The 22063-nt window shown below is 47.9% G+C and overlaps 1 protein-coding gene across 2 annotated transcripts; it reads right to left on the bottom strand.

Moving 5' to 3' along the window:
* Positions 1-10068: 10068 nt before the first annotated feature.
* MLEC (malectin) lies at positions 10069-20493 on the bottom strand. 2 transcript variants are annotated; one of them, XM_086681849.1, is made up of 5 exons: positions 20234-20493; positions 13195-13373; positions 12432-12608; positions 12268-12325; positions 10069-10853 (listed from the first exon to the last, which is right to left on the bottom strand). In XM_086681849.1, the coding sequence occupies exons 1-5, from the start codon at positions 20235-20237 to the stop codon at positions 10624-10626; spliced, it is 648 nt and encodes a 215-aa protein (XP_086537975.1). In that variant the 5' UTR covers positions 20238-20493; the 3' UTR covers positions 10069-10623. The 2 variants fall into 2 exon arrangements, with proteins under 2 accessions (XP_086537975.1, XP_025789102.1); XM_025933317.2 differs by lacking the exon at positions 20234-20493 and adding an exon at positions 19769-20160.
* Positions 20494-22063: the final 1570 nt, after the last annotated feature.

Raw genomic sequence — 22063 nt, 5'->3', positions numbered from 1 at the left:
AGGCTTCACAGAGGCAACATCTGCACTGAGCCCTGGAAGTTAACCATGACTTCACCAATTGGAAGAGGTGGGTCAGGGGGTTGAGGGGGTGAAGGGTGGGTTGAGGCCATCCTCTCACACCCCAGGTTGGCTCCTTCTCTAGGGATTCTGGATCAACAGGCTTCTGTGTTGGAGGCCTGGGCCTACAACTGATGTAGTGTGTCTGCTAAGTGTGGTATCACATCTTACCCAGACTTAGGCCAGAGTGAAACTCCACCTTTCCCTCCATGGTCAGCCTCAACACTTAATTTATGCCAGGCTTTGCTGTGTCCTTCTCACCTTATGTAAGGGGCTTGGGAGGGGCTGACAGACCTAGCCTCGTTCCTGGACAAAATCCAAACCTTACTACACCCCAGCTGCCCAGCCTGGTGGAACAGTATGTGGCCAAGTTCCTATCTAAAAACTGTCCTGTCTTTGAGAGATTACCACGGTGGCATTTACCAAACCGTTCAGGAAAATTTTAATAGATGTGTACAAAGAATTAAAGTCCTTCCCTTTGCAAACAACTCTTTTAAAACCACTCAGCAGTGAGTGGTTACTGAAGAATTTCCAGAACTTTTAATATGCTACTTAATTGTAAATCACCAGGAGGGAGGCTCAGAATGCAGCCATTTCCCACTCACTTGCTCACTGAACCTTTGTTCTCAGAGTTCTCAAGAATAGTTACCTGGATCCCCCACTTTTCTCTTTCTAGGGATGGTAACAAATGTATTACCCCTTTTATGCACATAGTTGTTTAGTGCAAAGATGTTTACCACAGGACCATTTGCAACATTGAAAAATTACAATAAATTACAGTTGCATCCATTCAAGTTATGCAGCTGTTAAAAAGAATGAGATCCCAGGCCCCTGGGTGGCTGGTCTGTTAAGCATCTGACTCTTGATTTCAGCTCAGGTCATGATCTCACGGTTTGTGAGTTCCAGCCCCCCCATCAGGCTCTCTGTTGTCCGCACATAGACTTGCTCAAGTGTGCTCGCGCATGTGTGCTCTCTCTCAAAAATAAACGTTAAAAAAAAAAAAAAAAAAAAAGAATGAGATCCATCTATATGTACCAGTATAGAGAGAGCTTAAAGACATATTGGGGGTAGGAGGAGACAGGGGGGACAAGGCACAGAATCCCATTTGTTTAAAATAAAAAGGACATGAAAAACAAAAGGGGGAGCACACCTGGCTGGCTCAATTGGTTAAGCATGGACTCTTGATTTTGGCTCAGGTCATGATCTCACAGTTCATGGGTTCCAGCCCCTTCACAGGCTCTGTGCTGATATCACAGAGCCTGCTTGGGCTTCTCTGTCCTTCACCCCCTGGCGCTTGCATGCTCATGCTCTCTCTCCCAAAATAATAAACTTAAAAAAAAGAAAGTAAAAATAAATAAAATAGAAAGGACATGAATATATGGATCTGCATTTGTAACTGCAAAGGAAGAGATCTTGAGATACACTAAAGTGTTAAGCATAGTTCCCTCGGGGGAGGAGACAGTATTAGGAGGAACGAACTAAAAAGAGAATATAGTCACTTTTGACATGAGAGCTACTTATGCACTATTTTGTCACCAGCATACGATCATGGGTTGCTTATATATTTAAAAAATATACATCTTAGGATCTTTGTCCGGAAGGAAAACGTTAAACCAAAGTAGCCTTATCTTCTCTTAAAATTTAAAAGCAACTTCACATGTGATCACTTTTTCCTGTTCAAAAGAAAATTAAATAAAAACTCCTACATAGGGAGCTGGAGCTGGGGCCTATACTCTCTCGGGTCACTACCTATGAACCTTTGTTCATACACACACACACACGGAAGGAGTAGGAAGAATAAGGGCTATAAACTCCAATCTGTCACTACTTCTCTTCACCAATCTTTCTAAGGCATATCAAAAGGCTTTTTTAAAAAGTGTTTTTTGAAAAGTACATAAACTAACACCATGTTTGGAGAAAAGAGGACAACACAGAGCTACCGGATTAGCAAGTTTTAACCCAAGGTTTCCCTGGGCTAGATGCGGGAAGGCCAGCATGGACAGGCCAGACTCTTTCACCCCAGCTCTGAGCTCTGCAAGTCCCTCTCCTGGTTGTTTTCCTTACTGTAAGAGGTGTGACAGTGGCTATTTTCCAGGGCAGTCCCAGGGTAGCCAGGCAGTCTGACTCAAACCAGGCCAGGCAGGTGGGGCCTGGTGCTGGTGCAACCAAGGTAAGCAAGACATCAGAGGGCTTTTTCTGCAAAGACTGGGAACTTCAGTCCTCCTTCCTACTCCCTCCTAAAGGTGGCATGCATCGAACTGGCAGGTCAAAGCTGGGACTGCAGGCATGCCTTGTGGTCTGGGACTGAGAACTGACTGGTAACTTCCCTAGTAGCCAAGTCACCATCTCCCTGGCTGAGGGCTGTTTTTACAAAGCAAGAATTTGTATTTATATCCCACCTGTTTCCAAAAGGGATTTCTCGCATATTCCCAAGTCATACAGCACAAGCTTGGTGAGTGAAAACTCATGGAGCCTTGTGGAGGGCAGTACTTCCAAATTTTTAAATGCATATAATGTTTGACCCAATAATTCCCTAATGGATTCTGAAGAAACATGTGCACATGTGCAGAATAAATCTGTGTAGGGGCACCTGGGTGGCTCAATCAGTTAACCGTCTGACTTCCACTCAAGTCAGAATCTCACCGCTTGTGAGTTCGAGCCCCACATCGGGCTCTGTGCACAGACGGTTTGAGCCTGGAGCCTGCTTCCGATTCTGTGTCTCCCTCTCTCTCTGCCCCTCCCCGCTCATACTCTGTCTCTCTCTGTCTCAAAAATAAACATTAAAAAAAAATTCTGTATCAATATGTGTATATGTATATATGCATATATGCATATATACATATAAATATATGTACATATAAAATACATATAAAAGGAAAGATATCCACCAGACCATCACCTATATTCTCCTCTAGGGATTAGATGAGTAGGTATGAGAATGAGAAGTTTTCAGATTTTGCATCCATATAACTTTAAATTAAAAAAATGCTCATGTATTTCCTGTATCACTACATCTTAAAGAGTTACTCTCTTTTTCAGAAAAGGAATGATATAATAAACCTCCATTTAACCATCACCCAGCATCATCAGTTACCTTCATTTAATTGTTTTTTGTTTTGTTTTGTTTTTTAAAGAACAGCACATCATGGCATTAAGAGCATGAGTGTGTGGTTAGTCCCACTCCTCACTCTGTCACTTACCAGCTATGTGACTTCGGGCAGGTCATCTATCCCCTCTGAGCCTTTGTTTGCTCCTTTATAAGTCAAGCGAGTCACACATCTTCCCTGGATGTAGTGAAGAGATCAAAACCAGCAACGAAAGCACGATGCTGGTACCAGGGGGCGTGAATCGTGAGTGGTCACGATGCCAATATATTTCAGCGGCCTTTCTCCAGGACCCCTCAGCAGAGGGCAGGCACACCAGATGGGGAGAAGAGGTGGAGCTGGATGGGAGAGCATGGTGCCTGAAGAGAGCTGAGGGGAAATGAGCTGGGGACCAGGCTTGATTGAGGAAGCCACACATGGATTCCAGTGGCAGCGGCAAGGAGACCCAGGACAGCAAGTCTTAGCACAAGGCCAAGCCAAAAGAGCAAGTGGGGTTATTTTTTACTAACATATAAGTGGGTGGCAACAAACAAAACTAAGACTCTAGGGCCAGAGTCCTGCAGTGAGGTGCCTACCACCTCAGGCTGTCAGAGAACAGAGGCAATCCCACTGCAGAACCTCCCTGCTCCACGTCCTCTCTGCCTTGACCCCTCACCACTGCTAATAGCAACGAGCTTTCCAGTAAATGTGGAGAAAACTCCTCTCTCTTCCTCTATACGGGATGGAGGGGGGGTGGGGTACTAAGTATGGAGAAAGGTCCGACACACCGGCTCCAGCCAACCGGGAGCCTGATTTCCTTCGCGAGATTAAGATCTGGACCCAAGGAGCGGTTTCACCCAACCCCCAGCACTTGGCCCAAGATCTTCTGTCAGTTTTCCTCCCTGCAACTCCCTAGAGCAAGGCTTCTTCAGGTCTCTTCCCCCATTTGGCAGCTCGCGGAAAGCTACTTGAAATAGTAACAGCTAGGTCTGAATTAGTAAAGAACTCCAGTTATGGGTGGGCTCGAGCTAAGAAAGAGGCTCTGTGGGCCTCCTGGTTTATTTGGGCCCTGAGAACAGACGCCATCAACACTGGCCTCATTCTTGGAGCTGAGCAATGAATTCTGCCCTTTAAGGGATAACTGAGGGAAGTAGGCCAAACTCTCCTGGTACCAGCAGCCTCCATTCTTGCTGGAGAAATACAGCAGGTAGGTTCTGGAGTCTGGAGCCAGTCACATAGCATGGTGGGGAAAGGAAAGGTAATCGGAGTAATAGAGAGTAATGATGAGCCAGAATCCTGGTGTAAAGTCCTAGCTCCGTCTAGGCTGGCTCTATGGCCTTGGGCAAGTCACTTCACCTATGTAAGGCTAATACCAACTGTTTTGTGGAAGATTAAACAGAAATAACTTCTGTAAAAGTGCTTGGCATTGTGCCTCATCCATTTCAAGGGCTCCATTAAGGGATATTCACAATTATCCTTATAGCTTAGAGAGAACAGGGGCTTTGCAGGCAGATAGACTGAATTTGAAACCTGGCTTCACTGTTTACTGACTAGCCTGGGGTAAATGAAGTTTTTTGAGTTTCATGCTCCTCAGCTGTGAACAAGGTAGATTCATTACAGGGGAAAAAAATCCTTCCTGCTCTTTCTGCATATACATCCTTCCCAATGTATACTCAACACTGACAACACACCTGAAAAGGAGAAAGCAGAGAAAATCGTCCCAGGGCTCGGTCTGTCCACAGGCTGTCATGGAAGCTGAGGGAAAGATGTGCATTGGGAGGGAGAGTCGAGTCATGGCCTGGCATTCCAGTGAAAGTGGAAACAAAACAAAACAACTGTTTATTTTTCCTTGAATGCACTGCTGGCTGAAATGGCCAGGCAGTTTTACAGAACTTCATTCTCTTAACCAAACATCCCGGCGAAAACAAAAGCAAGAGACACGAGGCTAAAATGGACAAAAGCCGCTGGTCTTGTCCCAGGAGAGCCCTTTGCAGCTAAGTGAGCCCCCATGTCTCCCTTTTCCCACCCAATCACTTCACCTCTTCGCAATCAAGTTCAAACTCAATCTCAACAGTGTCACTGCAAATTGTTTATTAAAACACAAAGCAATGGACAGTGAAAAACATCCTGATTTTTTTTACTTTTTGGTGGGAGTAGGATGGGGCATGTAAGGGGTAGGGACAGATGGAGACAGCCCAGAAGGAAAGACAGCTCTATCCACCCCCCACTGCTTTCCCGGGCCAGCCAGGTTCAAAGCCCCTCAATCACATCTCACTGTGCTGCTGTAAATGCATGTTGTGGCTACAGTTTGTTTCGCCGCGGCAGGGAGAGGATGGGAATCTAGGAGCTACCAGGCCTACTAAGAACTTGCCACTCTTCTCCAGTACTTGGTATAGAACAGAGCAGCCAGGCCCAATGCGGGGGGGGGGGGGGGGGGGGGGGGGGGGGGGGGGAAGGGAGGCAGGGGTGGTTTCCTGACAAGCCAGGTTAGGCCAATAATTGTTGAAGAGGCTGCTCTGAGCTCAGAATGGGCAGCTGGTCCTAGTGTGTGAGAACATGGTGGAAGGAGGATCCAAAGAGGGAACTAATCCAGGGTCAAATTTCTTTTCATTCCCTGGATCATAACACGCCAGGGAAGAGGAGTCAAGAACGCCTCATTCCTGGTTTTGCCGTAAAGACTCTCTCTGCCAATTCTCCCCTCCCACCTGGCAACTCGGCTCTCCTTTCCTGACAGTTGTCCTTTCAAAGGACGGAAAGCACACTTCAGTTTGTTGTTGTTTTCCCTCATACTGAAATAAAGCACTGAAGCTCAAAATAGAGGTGAGAACGAAGTTCTGCTTCTCCTGGTGCTGTGTGCCCCCACCTCACAAGACTGCCTGGATGTGAGAGGTGCCAGGGCCCTCCCTGCCAACTCTAACAGGACTACTGTTTCCCTGGCTGCCGGCACAATCCTGGCTCCTTGTCTTTATGATCCTGGAGGAGGTGGGGAGTGGGAGGGGACTGTCCCAAGAGATCCATCCTGCTCTTTTTCTGCCAGTCCAGCCAGTCCCCAGATTATCTGCTCTTATCAAAATGATTTGGCAGCCGAAGGCAGGCCACCCAAAAGGCAGCTGGGGAAGGACAAACTAGATCGGCAGCAAGCCACCCACGTACAAAGAAGAAATCCGCCCTAGCTGGGCAGCTGACCCACTGATGCCAATCTGGTCTCGTAATAAAATGAGGAAATCTAGCCCTCTTGCCCCAGAAGAGGTCTAAATACAGAAAGAGTCCTAGCTCGGACAGAACGGGAGAAATTACTCTGATCTCTCTGAAGCTTGAACATTAAGGCTTCTTTGCAATATTTTTAGAGCTCTTTGATCCCTAATTATATCTTTCCATAGAAGAGAAGCAGACTTCTAAGATTTCTGAACAGATCCCGGGTGTTTCTGGTTCTGCTTCCGCACTATCACTGAGCCTTACCCCAGGCTCCTTTCCCCCAGGGCCACAGCAGAAGGAGGCCCAAGCATCTCCTCCTCCTCCCCTTGTTTTGAACAGGAGCATCTGTTACTCTCTCACTTTGGAAAGTTCACCTGCTCTCCTAGGTCCTTTGGAGAGGCATAGAGGACAATATTACATGTTGCCACTTGATGCCATTAAGGCTCCTCGAGGCAAGAAGACACTTGAATTAGGTTAGAGCCGGCCAGCAAAGGGGAGGGGGAGAAAGGGATGGGGAAGCAGCCCCACGGCAGGGACTGTAAGACCCCTGCCCAGACCTGAATCTAAAGGGAATGCCCACCCTGGCTCAGAGCAGGAGAGGAAAAGGCACTGTGCTGACCGGGGTGGGTCCTGCCCCAATCTCCAGGGAGGGTAGAGAACCCGTGGACTCTCCCTGGTCTTCCCAAGGTGAGCCAATTTCTAGAGAAAGGAGTATATGTGCTAGGAAAGGGAAAATACTGCTGCTGTTTTCTGAAGTTCAACTGAGATTCTAGAAGCCACGGACAGGTCTTCCCAGGAGAAAGTAGAAGCAGGATAAGAAGGAAGAGAAATTCCTTAAAACAGAAGCTTCTCTAAAAAGATAAAGAAGTCAAAACACAATTCCAAAACCAGATTAGTTTCCAGACACAGAAAGGGGCAGGTAAACTTAACTTGAACTTCACCCCATCTCTTCAAAGCCTAATTGACCTCTAATGTGCTCTCCCAATTTCAGGCCAGTATCTCTTAGGCAAACAGTGGAAAAAAGAGAAAAGGTTACATTCTCAAACCAGCCGGTAGTGACCCTACAGGCCCTGTGCCGCCCCCACCCCCACCACCCTGGAGTCTAACACCACTAACACTCGAAGATAACCATTTTTCAAGTCCCCAGAATTCAAGATATCCACTGAGCAGCTTCTCCTCCATAGTGGAGATGTTACAGAAATATGGATCTGGTTTAGGGGACATGAGTCCCACAGATTATTTCCTGGCAGGATGTTTCAGTCAGCATGAGTGAAACCCAAAAAGGCCAGCTGGCCCCTGACCCAAATCAGAGCTACACTGAAGACTCTCAGTCTATCCCCAGCAGAACATCTTAATGTGGTCCACCCAGAAACTGAACCGAAGCCACATTCCTGGCAAAAGGAGTTTCATCTTGGCCGTCTGCTCTTGGCTTTGGCCAGCTGGGCTCAGGGAGATCTAAAAACCTAGGACAGTGCATGGATCCAGTAGAAGAGTCCAGGCCTCCCCTTCCCCAGAGCTAAGTGGCATCCCTCATCACCTCCCCAACCCCAGATAGACTCCCTACAGCGTAGCTGCCTGGTCCTAGCACTAGCTCAAAATACAGGCAGGAGAACAAACAGTGCAAAAAGCAAACGACGAACGGAGCAATTTGTGACGTACACAATACAAAAATAAAGAGTGCCCCACCCCACCCCTTTAACCTAAACTTCATGTACCTATATCATCTTGAAGGAGGCCCCCCCCCCTCCCCAAACAAAAAAAAAAAGCTTTCAAGTTCAGCATCATGGGCCAGCTATGACCAGCCCCGGGCAGCTGTTAGCTGGGTGGACTTGGCTCCAGGGGACTCTACCCCAGCCCCCCACCATACTTCTTCCTGTTTCCTCACTTCTCCTTTAGTTTTTGTGAGCCATAGAAAGATGTTCCTTCCTTTCGGGCAGAAGCAGAGGAAAATGCCCATCCCTATCCCTGGGCTCAGGGGAAAGGAGTGAGCTTGGAAACAGGGGTGGGCTTGGAAGCAAAGCTGCTTGGCTTACAGTACCGTTAGGAAATGGCCCCAGGAGCCAGGGTTTCCTTCTGAGACTCTGAGTCACTGAAGGGATGGGTTGAGGTGAGTAGGCGGGACCCCTCCTTCCTCAAAGACCCAGGCAAACTAACAAACAAGGCAAAATGGAGGCGAGTCCTCCTTCCTCCTCTTGTCTACTCCATTGACAGTGGCCTACAGCTTTGAGGAGATCTGATGGAAGGGGAACCAAAGCCACTGTCAGAAGCCCAATTAGTCAGGACGTCCATTGCCCTGGGCAAGGGGTGCCCCGGACCAAGGCTACAGGATGCCATCCTTCAAAGCAGGGAGCTTTGTGAAGCACTCCAGGAAGTGTTCCTCTTATTGCGGCCTCAGGCCACAGTCATCCAGATGCCTGACTCAATCCCCTACTACTGAGGCCTAAGTCACAGCTAAAATAAAGGGCTCCCACTCTCAAAGGACTAAATGCTGGCCCAGAGTAACTCATTAAGAGCCAAAACCCAGACCATGAGCCCAAGAGCTACTTACTTTGTCACATAAGCAATTCAAATGCGTGGAGCTCTTCAAATACATTAAAAAAAAAAAAAAAAAAGACAAAATTAAACACATTCTAAAAAGATGAGCCTGGTCTGAGATTCTATGCTGCTCTAGCCCAAGCGGAAGCTAACCCTGCTGCTTTCCATCCACAAAACTCTGTGTAGCTTGGTTGGGTCCTCCCTCATTGTTGCTCTAACTGGGAAAAGAATAACAGTGACCAGAAAGAAAGGCAACAGGGAACCTTCATTTCCTGTACAAGTTTTTCCAGGGAATTGAAGACAGCCACTTGATGCTAAGGCTGGCTTCAGAGCTGCCAGGACTATGGCTGACTAGAAATCTTTCAGCTGCGTCACACCAAGAACCCAACTGCAGCTCAGACAGGGAAATGAAAGGAAAGGGGTAGACTGCTAGGATCGGGAAGAGGCGCCAGTGGGCCAGATATAGACAATGAGTCTAATTTCTTGGGGCAGCTCTAGGCATAAACCAAAACTGGTTGACTTGTGACACAGAAGGACATGGGAATAAATGAACATCAGATACTAGATAGACACTCTAAACAGTGGTCAGTCACTTAGTAGGGCTCAAGTCTCTGAGGTGGCTCTTAAGTTATGCTAACATAAGCCTTTTCTAATCCAAAGACCAGAAAAGACTTTTAAGGTCAAGTGTTCTGTTGCTGCAGGCTGGAAAGCATCCCTGTCCCCTGGCAGCAAGACCCTACAAAGGGGCCAGTAAAAGAACTGCTGGGTCAGGTCCTCCTGGCTGCTGGCTCAGAGATCCAGGGAGGGAGGGAGGTACCAACAAGGTGAGGTGGTAGAGGATAAGACATTCAAGCAGAGGGAACCCCAAATCCCCAGGTCGCCTTCCCTTCTTGGCAATAACTTAGCGGGATGATTAAGAGAGAGAGAGAAGAGATTTCAAATGGGCCAGATTAAAGGGGGAAAAAAATGAGAAGAAATCAAAGTCCCCAACAGGCACTGAAATCAAAATGATTTGTTGTGGTAACAAGTCAGAGGCAACTTGAGGACCTGACATAAACTAATCGTCTTGGATACCAGACAGTCCTCTAACTGGCATATGTCAGGGAGACAAGCAATGACAAGGCGCAAACACTTAAGGTGGAACCATCACTGGGCTGAAACCAGAAAGGCTTCCAAGTAAGGAAGTATCTAATTTTCCTTTTTTTTTTTTTTTTTTTTTTTTTAATCCCCCTTCTGTTTTCGTCTTTATCATACAAATTATACACCTTCACACATACACAAAGCACACACACTTTCAATCCCAGGACATCTGAAAACTTATCTGGACATAACTTCAGAACATACCCAACTCCCAGCGCTGGTCTTCTCAGGTAATAAGATGACATTTCCCTGCTGTTAATTTCTAACCTAAAAAAAGGAACCACGTCTGCTCTGGGTTCAGAGTCCTTTCCACTAGGTGTGCAGATGGGGCTCCTTGAACATGGAGGATCTGCTTCACCTTAAGTACCCTGGAGAGGAAAGAGACGGCTGGGGCCAGCCACAAAGAGAGCACGAGGACTGAAGCAGGGCTGGGACCAGTGGTGGATAAGGGCTGCTCTCTACCCACTCTGCCTCTTTTTTTCTCCTTTAATTTTTGTGTGTGGTTTTGTTTGTTTGTTTGTCTGTTAATCACTGTGAAAAATACAGAAACCAAAACCAACATGTTCGGTTTCTTTCCCACACCCCTTCACCCTGTTCAGGATGGTATTTGTTCTCACAACCGGCAGAGGCAGAAGAGGGTTGGAATGAAGACTCCAAAGGCCACCAGGATGGGAAACATGAGGCTGCTGTTGTCCGAGGCATAGGGGTTGGGCGTGCGGGGGCCTGACTGCACCCGATTCTTATTGGTCTGTCTTTTGAGATTAGACCCTTCATCGTATTCTTCTTCTTCTTCTTCCTCTTCTTTCTTCTCCAGTCCTGGATGAGGCTGCAGCTTTGGTACATCTGACACAAGAAAGTAGACATCTTTTAAGTAAGACCCACACCATTTAAAAAAAAAAAAAATTTTTTTTAATGTTTATTTATTTTTGAGAGAGAGAGAGAGAGACAGAGTGCGAGCAGGGGAGGGGCAGAGAGGGAGACACAGAATCCAAGGCAGGTTCCAGGCTCCGAGCTGTCAGCACAGAGCTTGACGCAAGGCACGAACCCACAAACCATGAGATCACAACCTGAGCCAAAGTCGGATGCTCAACCGACTGAGCCACCCAGGTGCCCCAAGACCCACACCATTTAAGTGAGACCCTTAAGAGCCATAAATGAGCCACAATAAAGAGATGCTATGACCTATGCAAGGTCTACAGCAAAAAAACAGATGTAGCAGAAACAACTCCTGGCCTAGAGAATAGCAGATGGCTGTAAACACCAGTCTTTTTTAGATTTAACTAAAATGTAGTAGAAGCCCTACCCCAGGGAGGCTTCCTATCACCTTCCTTTTCTCCTTCTTCAGAACCGTGAGGACTGGACTGAACAGTGGCAATGACTCGACACCCAAAACTTAACCTTTTCAAATCCCTTCTGCAGCCTCCACAATCCCATGTGCCCTTCTGATTCACACAGCAACTGAGGAAAAGCTGAGCTACAGGGCCCTGGGTTGTCAGCACACACCACCCCTCTGTTCTGCCTGCTCCTTAGGGACTCAAGCTACAAATCTGTTTTTGTGGCAAGACATCTGCCTAGATGTCATAACACCAGCATCTTGGGACACATCAAGACAACAGGATGAGCTCCTTGTTGCATTAAGGATGAGTTTCGGGAAAGGGTACAGAGGCCGAATGGAAGAGAAAAGTCACTAAGACACCAGCTTTCTGTGCAAAAATCAGCCTGGGAAGCTGGCAGCCAGGATCATCTCAATGCTGAGAAAGTGATATATCCTAAGGCTGGATCCCAAGGACAAGGAGACATTCGGAAGTGGACTTTTGTCCAGTGCGGTTGAGCAATGCCCGAGAGCACACCGAAACGCTGAAAGACTCCTCCCTCTTTTGCCTTTTCCCTTTCTGCCCCCAGGAAATTGATGTCAAAGAAAGAGAATAAGGACAGGTTTTAGGCGATTCCAAGACTAGAAGGGTCAAGGCACACCAGTAGGTACCATTATTAAGCCCCATTTACAGTGAACTTAAAGGAATTTGTCCAAAACCAAACAGCTGATTAAGTGGCAGCAGCAAAATCTGAACACAGACCTTACTCCAAAGCTATGGTCAGCACCATGCTGCACTCCATCCCCATCCATCTGACTTTGGATTCCCCACAATTTGGCTTTAAGTGTTTATACAAAAGTGAATGGCTAAATTATTCCCCCAAGGCTTTCCTCAATCATATCCTTCAGACCAAGGCAAAAAAGCAAGTTAAAAACACCACTTACCATCCACTGTCCCAGCCATGATGTAGAGTGCACAAACTTTGGGATTGTCATAGTACCCCTGGGAAATGGGAGAACCAGGGTCAGCACCACACAGCAGTAAACATTCCCCCACCCCCACTCTTTTAAACATCTCCTCAGCTGGGAAGGCAGAGGGAGAGCATTACCTTTACAAACTCGATGTAGAGTTTCCCTGTGAAGGTGGACACCTCCCCTTGGACACTCAGCTTTCCCTTTCTGATGCTCATAGGGATGATTTCATCATGAGCTGTGCTGTGCCCAACACGATCAAAGATGTCCAAGTCCTTCACCACGACATGGCCATTCAGTCGCACATCAAATACCTTCCACGATTAAAAAAAAAAAGAGAGAGAGACAATGTCAAAACCATCAGCTTCATACTCCCTTTAGCAGCTGGACATCATGTACCTGCTTGGGCTTCAAGTTCAGAAATAATTTTTAAAATGAAAGAGCTGGATATAGTCAAGGGTAAAGAGTTCTTTACATGAGCCAAATCAAAGCCATGTTCCTTCATGGTCAAGGTCTCATACTGGCCTTAGGAAACAAAGAATATAAACAAAAAGCTCAACATGGAAAAAAAAAAAAAAAAGCTCAACATGGAAAGAAGGAAATTCATAAGAAGAGACAGGAAAAGAATAAGGCTAAAAAACAAGAAGGTGCTGACAAGTAAGGAAGACGACCAGGATCAGTTAGTTGCCAAGAACTAAGATTCTGGCATTGCCTTCTGTCACCAACCCCCAAGGCAAGTGCAGCCTTGTGAGCAATGGGACATCGCTTCTCGAGGGGCAGAAGGAATCCAGCTTCTCCTCAAAGCTCACCTGTTCCTCCCTTCTGGGGAGGCTCTTACATTCTCTGGCCCATAGCAGGGGACTATCCAAGAGTGGCAATGTCCCACTGACCAGGCCTCACCTTCTGCTGGGACTGTGCAAAGTAGACCTCAGCAAATTTCAACACCAGCACGTAGTCCCCCTCCTCCTTGATGGGCACTTCGTAGCCAAAAGTCTCCTCATTGTACCGCTCTGTTTGATACAGGATCTGGTCCTCGGGGTTGGAACGCAGGATTGGCAGTTTCATACCATAGTCGGAGGCTGGGGACAAAAGACAAAGAGACACCACATCAGAGGCAAGACACACAAAAATTGCAGAGACCCCACAACTGCCAGAGCCATTTCTGGGGCAATGCTAGTAACCCTCCCAGGGGAAGGAGCCACCCCCTCTGCATCTGGCTTTAAAGTGACCAGACACAAAGGCAAGCATCAGAGAGCCTAATGGCTCTAAAGAAGAAAAAGTGAAAGAAACCAAACACTAATCACCCCAACAGCTCCCTAACCCTCAGAGAAGAACTTCTTAGAAGCTTGTTAAAATGACTTTCCTCAACCGCAGAGAGTGACAGGAAGAAAACAGGCAAAAGCTACAGCTCCTGGCTCCCTGAGAGGGGAGCTTCAGAGAAACCTCATAAAACAGGGGGGGATGGCCAAGAACTCTGCAAGACCATTAAGTTCAAAGAGTTTTTTTCATTCAGAAAAGCTCAAGGGTCTAAAACAAACAGGAAATGTTAGGCAAGTCATTCTGCATTGTCTTTACTACAAATAAGATACCAGCTTAGTTGCTTTTTATAATTTTCATTCACAAAGTTCCAAGGGTGGTAAATACCAGAGAAACATGCTCACAAAAAGAACGGCATGATACTCTCTAATTTCTTTTACATGCAAGCACCTTACTTCCCACAAACTCACAAAACTCAACCTCACCTACTCTCTCCTGAACGTATCCCCAGTTAATCCAAAAGAGTTTAGAACCAAAAAGTTCCTAATGTAGCCCCAGCACCTAACAAAGTCGCTGGCACATAAACAGGCACTCAAGATGATTCGCTGAACCAACAAACAGCAACTAAGGAGGTGCCTGAGCAGCAGTGAAGCCATGCTATTCTTTCCATAGGGCTAAGCCATCCTTGCAGGAAAAAAATCTGCCAAGGTCCTATTGGCACCTCTGGCCTAAGATGCCCAAGGCCTGGGGGAGCCACCTTTCCCATCTCACACACTGATAAGGAATAAGGCAGGGTAAAAGTAAAAAGTTAGAGGTGCCTGGCTGGCTCAGTTGATACAGCATGTGACTCTTAACCTCAGAGTCATGAGTGTTCATGCTCCACACTGAGGGTAAAGCTTACATTAAAAAAAAAAAAAAAAAAAAAGGGTAAAAAGTTACATACCTTGAGTCAGTATCAAAAAGCCGAAAACCTCTTCTGCCCCCAGCCCTCTTCCCCCAACCTTAGTAGGAGACAAGATTACACGTTTTTCTCCCCCAACCACATAACAAATTAAACTGGGGTCTTGCCTCAAATATTAGACACTGACTGCACTCCAGCCTCAGAGATGAATAGCTACGCTTCCTCCTTCAGAGAGTAGCCTCTCTGACTCCTTTATCCTGTAAACACAATGCGGTTTCCCAGTGCTCCATAATCTACTTTCCAAACTGCAGATTTAGCAATGATTTCAGTACACCCGCCTAGTCTCTCCTCCAGCCTGGGATTAAGATTTCAAGACCACCTTCCAATCTCACATGATGACTCTGAAGACATTTGGCACCTAGATCCTTTGGGAGATGTCCAAGAGCAGTCATCCCTGGAGCTTTATCATCTGAATCACCACAACTCCAACAGGATCTTTTATCTCTCAGGAAGGTGAAAGAGTAACTAAAAGAGCCAGTGGCTAAGGTCAAGCCCTCAAAAAAATAAACATAACTGTTAACAGTTCCTGTAAGTGAACAGTTAGCCGTGACATCAGATGGACCTGATGAGACAATGCAACAGGAAACTCATTGCGCTTTTGTCTTCAGGCTTTTTTCTTTTTATTTCTTCTCAAGAAATCAAAGGGTGGCCAAGTAGCACTACAAAGGATGGACTGCCAACATGCCTCAGCTCTTTCCCAGGCTCAAACCCTTATACCATGAAGATTAAAAGACTGCTATTTCTCTTCCACTTGAGCTCTAAGAATTCCCTTCTTCCAGGAGGACCATGATCCTTACAAATTTGGAACATTAACTACATTTGCTTTTTACACACACAGGAAATTTTGTACATGTGTGGGGAATCTTTTTTCTTTCTTTCTTTCTCGTGAGCGGAAAAAGTGAGAAACTGACAGTAATGTAATCTGTAAGAGCCGCAGTCTCACAACTCACAAAACTCAGCCATGTGAATAAAAACTACTTAACAACCTTGGAATTACCTTTAAATATTTTTCCTGTAAAGCCCAAGTGGCTTTCCCAGGAGATCTGCCACATGCAAAGTTGCATTTGTCCAAGTCCCAAGTGATGCAGCAGTAAAAAGGGTTTCTTTTTTTCCCCTTTAGACTTTAGGTATTCACAGCTAAACAGATCTCTCTAAAATACAGTGACGTGTACACAGTCAGCACACTGCTGAAGTTGGCACAATATAGCTCAGACAGTTAACCAGAAAGGAAGGCGGCCAAAGGGCCTACATTATGTCTGCTGCTTCTTAGTTCGGGACAATGGAGGAACCAGGCTGTTTGAAAAATTCAGCCCCAGTGTGAGAGTAAGACAGGCCTGGATTTGAATCCTGGCTCCGCCGCCTACCATGTGGTGTGGAACGATTTGTCTTCTCACCTATAAAATGGGGATAACACCTATCCCACAGGTTGCATGTAGAGAGATCTGTAAACAGCTTAACAGTGCCTCATAGAGACACAGACAGACATAAAGGTATGCCACCCAGGCAAGCATATGCACACAATAAGCACCAAAAAAAAAAAAAAAAAAAAAAAAAAAAGATGCCTCCACTCCCAGGAGTTTAGGGAATGGACCAAGTGGAAATGGAAGTAATAAAAAATTGGAAAACTGCGGTGAGATACCACAGCAGTGAAAAAGCCAGAATGAGCTGGAAGCTGTCCTACACGAGACCACCACTGCAGAGCTGCTGTGGCACTCCACCCTTGCCACCCCACCCTTGCCACCCTGAGGTTAGGCCTCCCACCTGACCGCTAGCTTATTCTTCTCAGTCACTTCCTTCTCACGCAAGGCGAGTCCATAAAGAATTATTCTGAATGCACTGAGGCGGGGAACCTTGAGGATTCGGTTAATCAAAAAGGAAGGGCCAAAGGGCCTACATTATGTCTGCTGTTTCTTACTTAGTTCAGGACAATGGAGGAGCCAGGCGACTTAAAAATTCAGCTCCAGTTTGAGAGTAAGACAGGCCTGGATTTGAACCCTGGCTCTGCAAACTACTATATGATTTGGAACAGATTATTATCTCTAGGTGTTTTTTCACCTGTAAAATGGGGATACCACCTACCTAAGTTCTCTACCTGTGAACTTCTGCTACTTAGAGGGCCTGCAGATGAAGCCGGCCTCTTAGGCGAAAGTATGCAGAGAAAATTCTAAACAAATCCCACAGCCTTAAGCAAATCAGACACAGCAGTGACCCTCAGCGTCTTTCATGCTCTAATCTCCCCAGAGCCAAATCCCTCCCCAGCCAAAAGGAAGGCTGCCCAGAAAAGGGTCTTCCTTAGGCCTGCAGAATTAGTAATCTAATAGGTTCAGGCCCTTAGCCACCTTTTTTCCCCTCTGGAACCATGTTCTGCCCTACTTGTAACTTCATGTGAAAGGTTATCAAGAACAGAGAAAGATAGAGACACTTAAACCCACTCTGGGCAAGAGAGTTTTCAGACTCAGGTCACTGATTTCTAGAGCACGAGAAGTTATAGTACGAAGGAAAACAAGGCCCAGAGAGGTAAAGCCTGTTCTTCAAGGTCATACAAATGATTGGCAGATATCTTTCTATGAAGAGGAAATAGCCTCTCCTAAAACCAGGCCAAGTCCTGGGCCCTCAGGCCAAATAACCAGGCCTTTTCCTCCTGAGTCAGGAGGAACCCAGAATGAGCAAGAACCTGGAATTTGCAGCATGCCAAAGCCCCAAGTTGAGCACTCTACAGTGGTATTTCCATCTGGTGAAGCCCACAAGTTGAAAAAGCCTTTCCCGGGCTATGAGGATCTCCTGTGAGCACTAGCTACCCTCAAGGCAGAAATGAAATTCAATAAACATTATGAAGTGCCTTTGAAAGCAAAAGCCACTAGGTGCCCTAAGCCACTCACGGTTACAAGAATGCTGAACTACAAAGACACTATAGAGAAACACCAAGTTCAAAAGCAGGCCAAACCCTTATCTGGATTAACTTGGCAACAAATGCCTAGATCCATTCAACATAAAACGAACCAATGCTGGAAACAATATCGCCGGCATGTGGCAAAAGAAATTAGACCTACAGCTCCTACTGCAATTAGTGTAATAGCTGCATGGAGCAAGGGTCTCCAAATACCTGGCACATCCCACCCAAACAGTGCCAGGGAAGGGAAGGCAGAGTGAACAGCTACACTTCCCTTGGTGGCACCGACTCCTTAGCACAGAAACTACAGAGATGCCTCCGGAGAATGGAAGCTGAATTGAATCTAAGACCCAGATCTAAGGCCACCAAAATGCTACTCTCAGTCAGGAACCCAGTAAGTGCAATGATGCAACAGGCTGGTCCAAGCCACAGTTGACAACCAGCCTCCACTCTCCATCCACCCTTTCCTACCGCTACAATTCATGGCCCCTGTCTGTTACACCCTGACAGAGTGGAGCAGGGAACCTCTGTTTATAGAGCACCCCAAAGGCTGGGGTCCAAGACAGGATTCCAGTACACACGAGCTTTGGTAGGTCTCATGTAATTTTACCTGCTACAATAAACCCCTCCAAAGAAATTGCAACCATGAGCCAATAACCCAAGGACAGAGAGCCTGGCTGACTGCTGACCAGCACCACACCCTCCCCCTGCAAATCACCTGCACCAGCAAATTAAAACCAGGATTTCTGAACTGGGAACTGAACCTGCATGGTCTTAGCTTTTTCCTCTGCACAATAAACCTAATAGGATCACGTAATATGTAAAGCCTGGTATCTGTCAAGTGAAAGAAACCATCTGCACGCGTCCTCACCATTCCTATCTCAAGAGGCAAAGTCCACAAACGGTCTCTAGTTTCCTCAAGAGCTCCTTCCTCCCTGCCCACACCCATGAAGAAAGAGGAAGGGTCCAGGATGGAGACAGCAGTGACCTCGTGCTTATGTGAAGTCTGGCTTTGGCTGCTGTTACAGCTGCTAAAGACCGGGGCCCTGACTCAGCTGAACCCAGGCCACTGAGACCTACATGCCAGGGCCAAGTAAATTCCAAGACAAACACAGAACTTCAGAAAAGAGCCCTGTGTCCCAACATCCTCACATGTATGGAAGCAATAAACCCTCGAATACAACAAACTCCGGGACACTGCAATTAACTTGGAAGAACTAAGTTAAACCCTTTCGTAAAGGCAAGAGCCAAATCTGGGCATCGTGGAAAGAATGAAAGTCTGTCTCTTAGTTTTCTGGAGATGGCACACTGCCAATTTGGCAGCCTCTGAACCCAGCATACAACATAAATCTCCTTCCAACACACGAAATAAGGAACTTCCCTCTTAAACCTGTTGTCCAATCCCACTTAACAGAAGAAAAGAGTCTAGAGCAGATTTTCCCAAAGTCTGGTCTGAGGATGCCCAACATCAGAAGCCCCTGGTGCAGAAACGTGGGTTTAATCTATTAGGTCTGGAATCTGCATTTTTAGCCAGCTCCCCCCCACCCCCACCCCCACCCCGCCATTCTTACACTAACTTTGAGAACTGCGCAGCTCTGTGAAAACTACTGTTGCTGGTCAGTTAAGTCAGAATCATTTTCCCCATACACTGGAATCCTACCCCTCAAGACTTCTTAGGGTAGGCGCTACACGCTCTACACACTCTCGGATAGAATACTCCGATGGTTCCACTGGCTGACCCAGTTGACACTCCACCAGCCTCACGTGCAGGATGGCTTCAGTACAACCACCCTCTGGGGTGGCCTCAGCTTCTACTTTTGAGCACACATAGTCCTCACTCTAAAGGGGGGAGCACGAGGAGGCTACAATCAAACTTTCCTGGCTCATCGTCTTCGAAGATTCCTTTCTATTCCGGCTAAGAATCAAGCCCCGCTCCTGCAGAAGGGGTAAGGAAGGCGGCCGATTTCTGGGATGGCAAGAATCTAGCAGGAACGGTCGTAATACAGCACAGCAAAACCACCCAGGCCTGGGACACTAATAACCTACGACCCGTGAGGCCTCGAAGTGGCAACAAGCCGCCCTCGTCTTTAGTTTCCCAGATCGGCTGGAAGAGAGGGGTTAAGAAAATGCAGGATGTGAGGTCCAAATATAACTTCTCGCCAACTCTGCCTCAATCTCTCTTCGTAGCTTCGAGACCGCGCCAGGCTCTGAGCTCTGACCGGGTCCCTGAGGAAACCGCAGAGACAGACTTGGCTCCGGAGACGTGGCCCCAGGGTCGAGGAAGGGGCTCAGAGCCCGCAGCCCTCGGTCGACTGCGCCCAGCACGGCAGGCCCCGGATCCCACGGCTCGGCCGAGGGGCTCTCACCTCTGCCCACCCGACCTTCCAAAGGGTCCTTGCGGAAGTGGATCCCGTGCACGTCCACATGCGCCTCGCCGCCCGCGTTGACGGCCCAAATGACGCTCTCGGGCAGCCCGGCCCCCGCCGAGCAGACCACGCCGAGCCCCGGCCCCCGGAGCGCCGGCGGCAGCAGCAGCAGCAATAGCAGTTGCAGGAGCGCCACGCCGGCTCCCTCAACCGCCCGGGCCTCCAGCATGGCGGCCACCACAGCGGGGGCAGCCTCCGCCGACCCTCGTCCTCAGTCGGCCGCCAGGCCGCCCAAGGCTCAGAAAAACAGCGCCACGGGCCGCTCTGCTTCAGTCGCCGGGGACATGTCGCTCTCAGGCCTCCTTCTCAGCCACGGGTGCCGCCTCCCACCTCAGGAACAACCTACCCCGCCGCCCAGCCCCCCACGACCCTACAGCCAATCAGCGCCCGGCCCTCATTAATTACCCATCGCCCAGCCGGGAGACGCCCGTCCATTGGCTTCCGGGCGAGGGAAAGGGCGTGGCTACTCCCAGGAGCCAGCCCAACCAACAGGCTCGAGAGGGAGCGCGCGCAGAGGTGGGGAGTTCGGTTGAAGCGGCGGTTCAATGCGGAAGTGGCGGGGTGCAGCGCCCAGGCGGCCCCGGAATCCTGCAGCTGAATAGGAAAGGTGGCCTGGGAGGGAAGGTTTAGAGTAGGGCGCACTGACACGTCGCCAACACTTCCGGTGCTCCAGATCCTGGGACCGAATAGGCTCCGGGTAGGGGTGCGTTGCCCACTTTCCCGCCCCCTCTTTTCTCAGGGAGAGGCATGAACATAAGCTCTAGTAGGAGAAGCAGTGGAAACTCTTTCGACCCGAGCCTCAGTCTTTTTCTCTGTGTGAGGCAAAAAACCCATCCTCTCCTAGACAGGTTGCTAGCACAGGGCGAGAGTCCCACGGGGACAAGACCCCGCCCCCACCCCTTAGCGAGCTCTGGGCTGGTGGTAGCGTCCAGACGGCCGTCCAATCAGAAGGCTCCAACGCAGCGGAAATGCGTGGCCTTGTGGGGGAGGGGCTCCTGGCTACCCAGGTATCCTTGGCGACAGCCTGGGTCCGTCCCAGCGACTCAGGGGCGGGATCGGGACTTCCCCAACCCCGGTGCGCGGAGTCGCGCGTGGTACCCAGTCTGTAGGTGTACGCGTGACTCGAGCTCCCTTTCTGCTCTTTGGCATTTCACCCAGCGCTTTCCTACATTGGTGATCTCTGCGCTGTGGTCACTGTCCAAACCCCCACTCTTCAGATAAACTGAGGCCCAGAGAGGGACTCAGTGTTGGCCAAAAGGTCACACTGCAAGTTTAGGGCAGGGCCAGGGCAAATTCCACAAATATTTTTTGAGACCCTACTAGTATGGTTGGCAGATGTAGCAGATAAAATACAGGAAGCCCAATTAACTTTGAATTTCAGGTAAACAAATGGGACATACTATGAAAAAATAATTCATATTTTGTTTAAAATCCAATTTTAACTGGGCTTTTTGCATTTTACCTAACAACCCTACCTACTACGTGCCAGGCAATGAACTTTGTGCAGCAGTGAACAAAAACACCCAGGGTCCTGAATGAGAATTGCAGACTTTGAACTACCCACAGCTCAATTATTTAGCTAGAACAGAGATAAAGGAATGCAATGAGATACCAAAATCGAGAGGATCCATGGGGGATATGGAAATGCACCATAATTCCTTGCCCAGCCCCCAAGGTCAGACCCCACAGGGTTAACTTTGAGTGTCCGCCCTCCTGGTCCCACTTTTTCCCTCCATAATTTGCAAGGATCTGGACTAGCTTGCTCCCACAGACATGTAAACGTCTCAAGGCACCTCTGAAGTCCTGCACTAGGGTTTCTTATCCCATTCTCCACTTCTCTGAAAACTCATCTTTGGAGAAAACTGACAAGTCAGCGCTTGAATAGCCCTCAGAGCAGGAGTATGGTGCAAATAGGAAACACAGGTACAAAGAGGTGATGGAGGCTTCCTCCCTCCCAGGCAGCTGACCTGTAGAGCCACACACTAAACTACCTACAGGAGCTCTTGTTTATTTTACCTTTAAGGTAGTGTAGTCCAGGAGAAACTGTCACAAAAATGGATTAAATCTTTGGGGAGGACTCAAAAGACCTAACCTTAAGTCTTCTCTCGGTTCCCCAGATCCTTGGTCACCCCACGAGATGAATAGGATACTTGGCTAGCTCCCATTGGGCTCCTCCGATTCCATTCCTGACTGGGCTACCTTTGTACAGAGGAGTCTGGCCCAGCTTTTTGAGAT

The sequence above is a fragment of the Puma concolor genome, chromosome D3, assembly GCF_028749965.1.
Source record: "Puma concolor isolate L17-30 chromosome D3, mPumCon1.1.hap2, whole genome shotgun sequence".
Classification (NCBI taxonomy): domain Eukaryota; kingdom Metazoa; phylum Chordata; class Mammalia; order Carnivora; family Felidae; genus Puma; species Puma concolor.
Note: the sequence above shows the minus strand (reverse complement) of the source record. Positions and strands in the feature narration are given on the sequence as shown.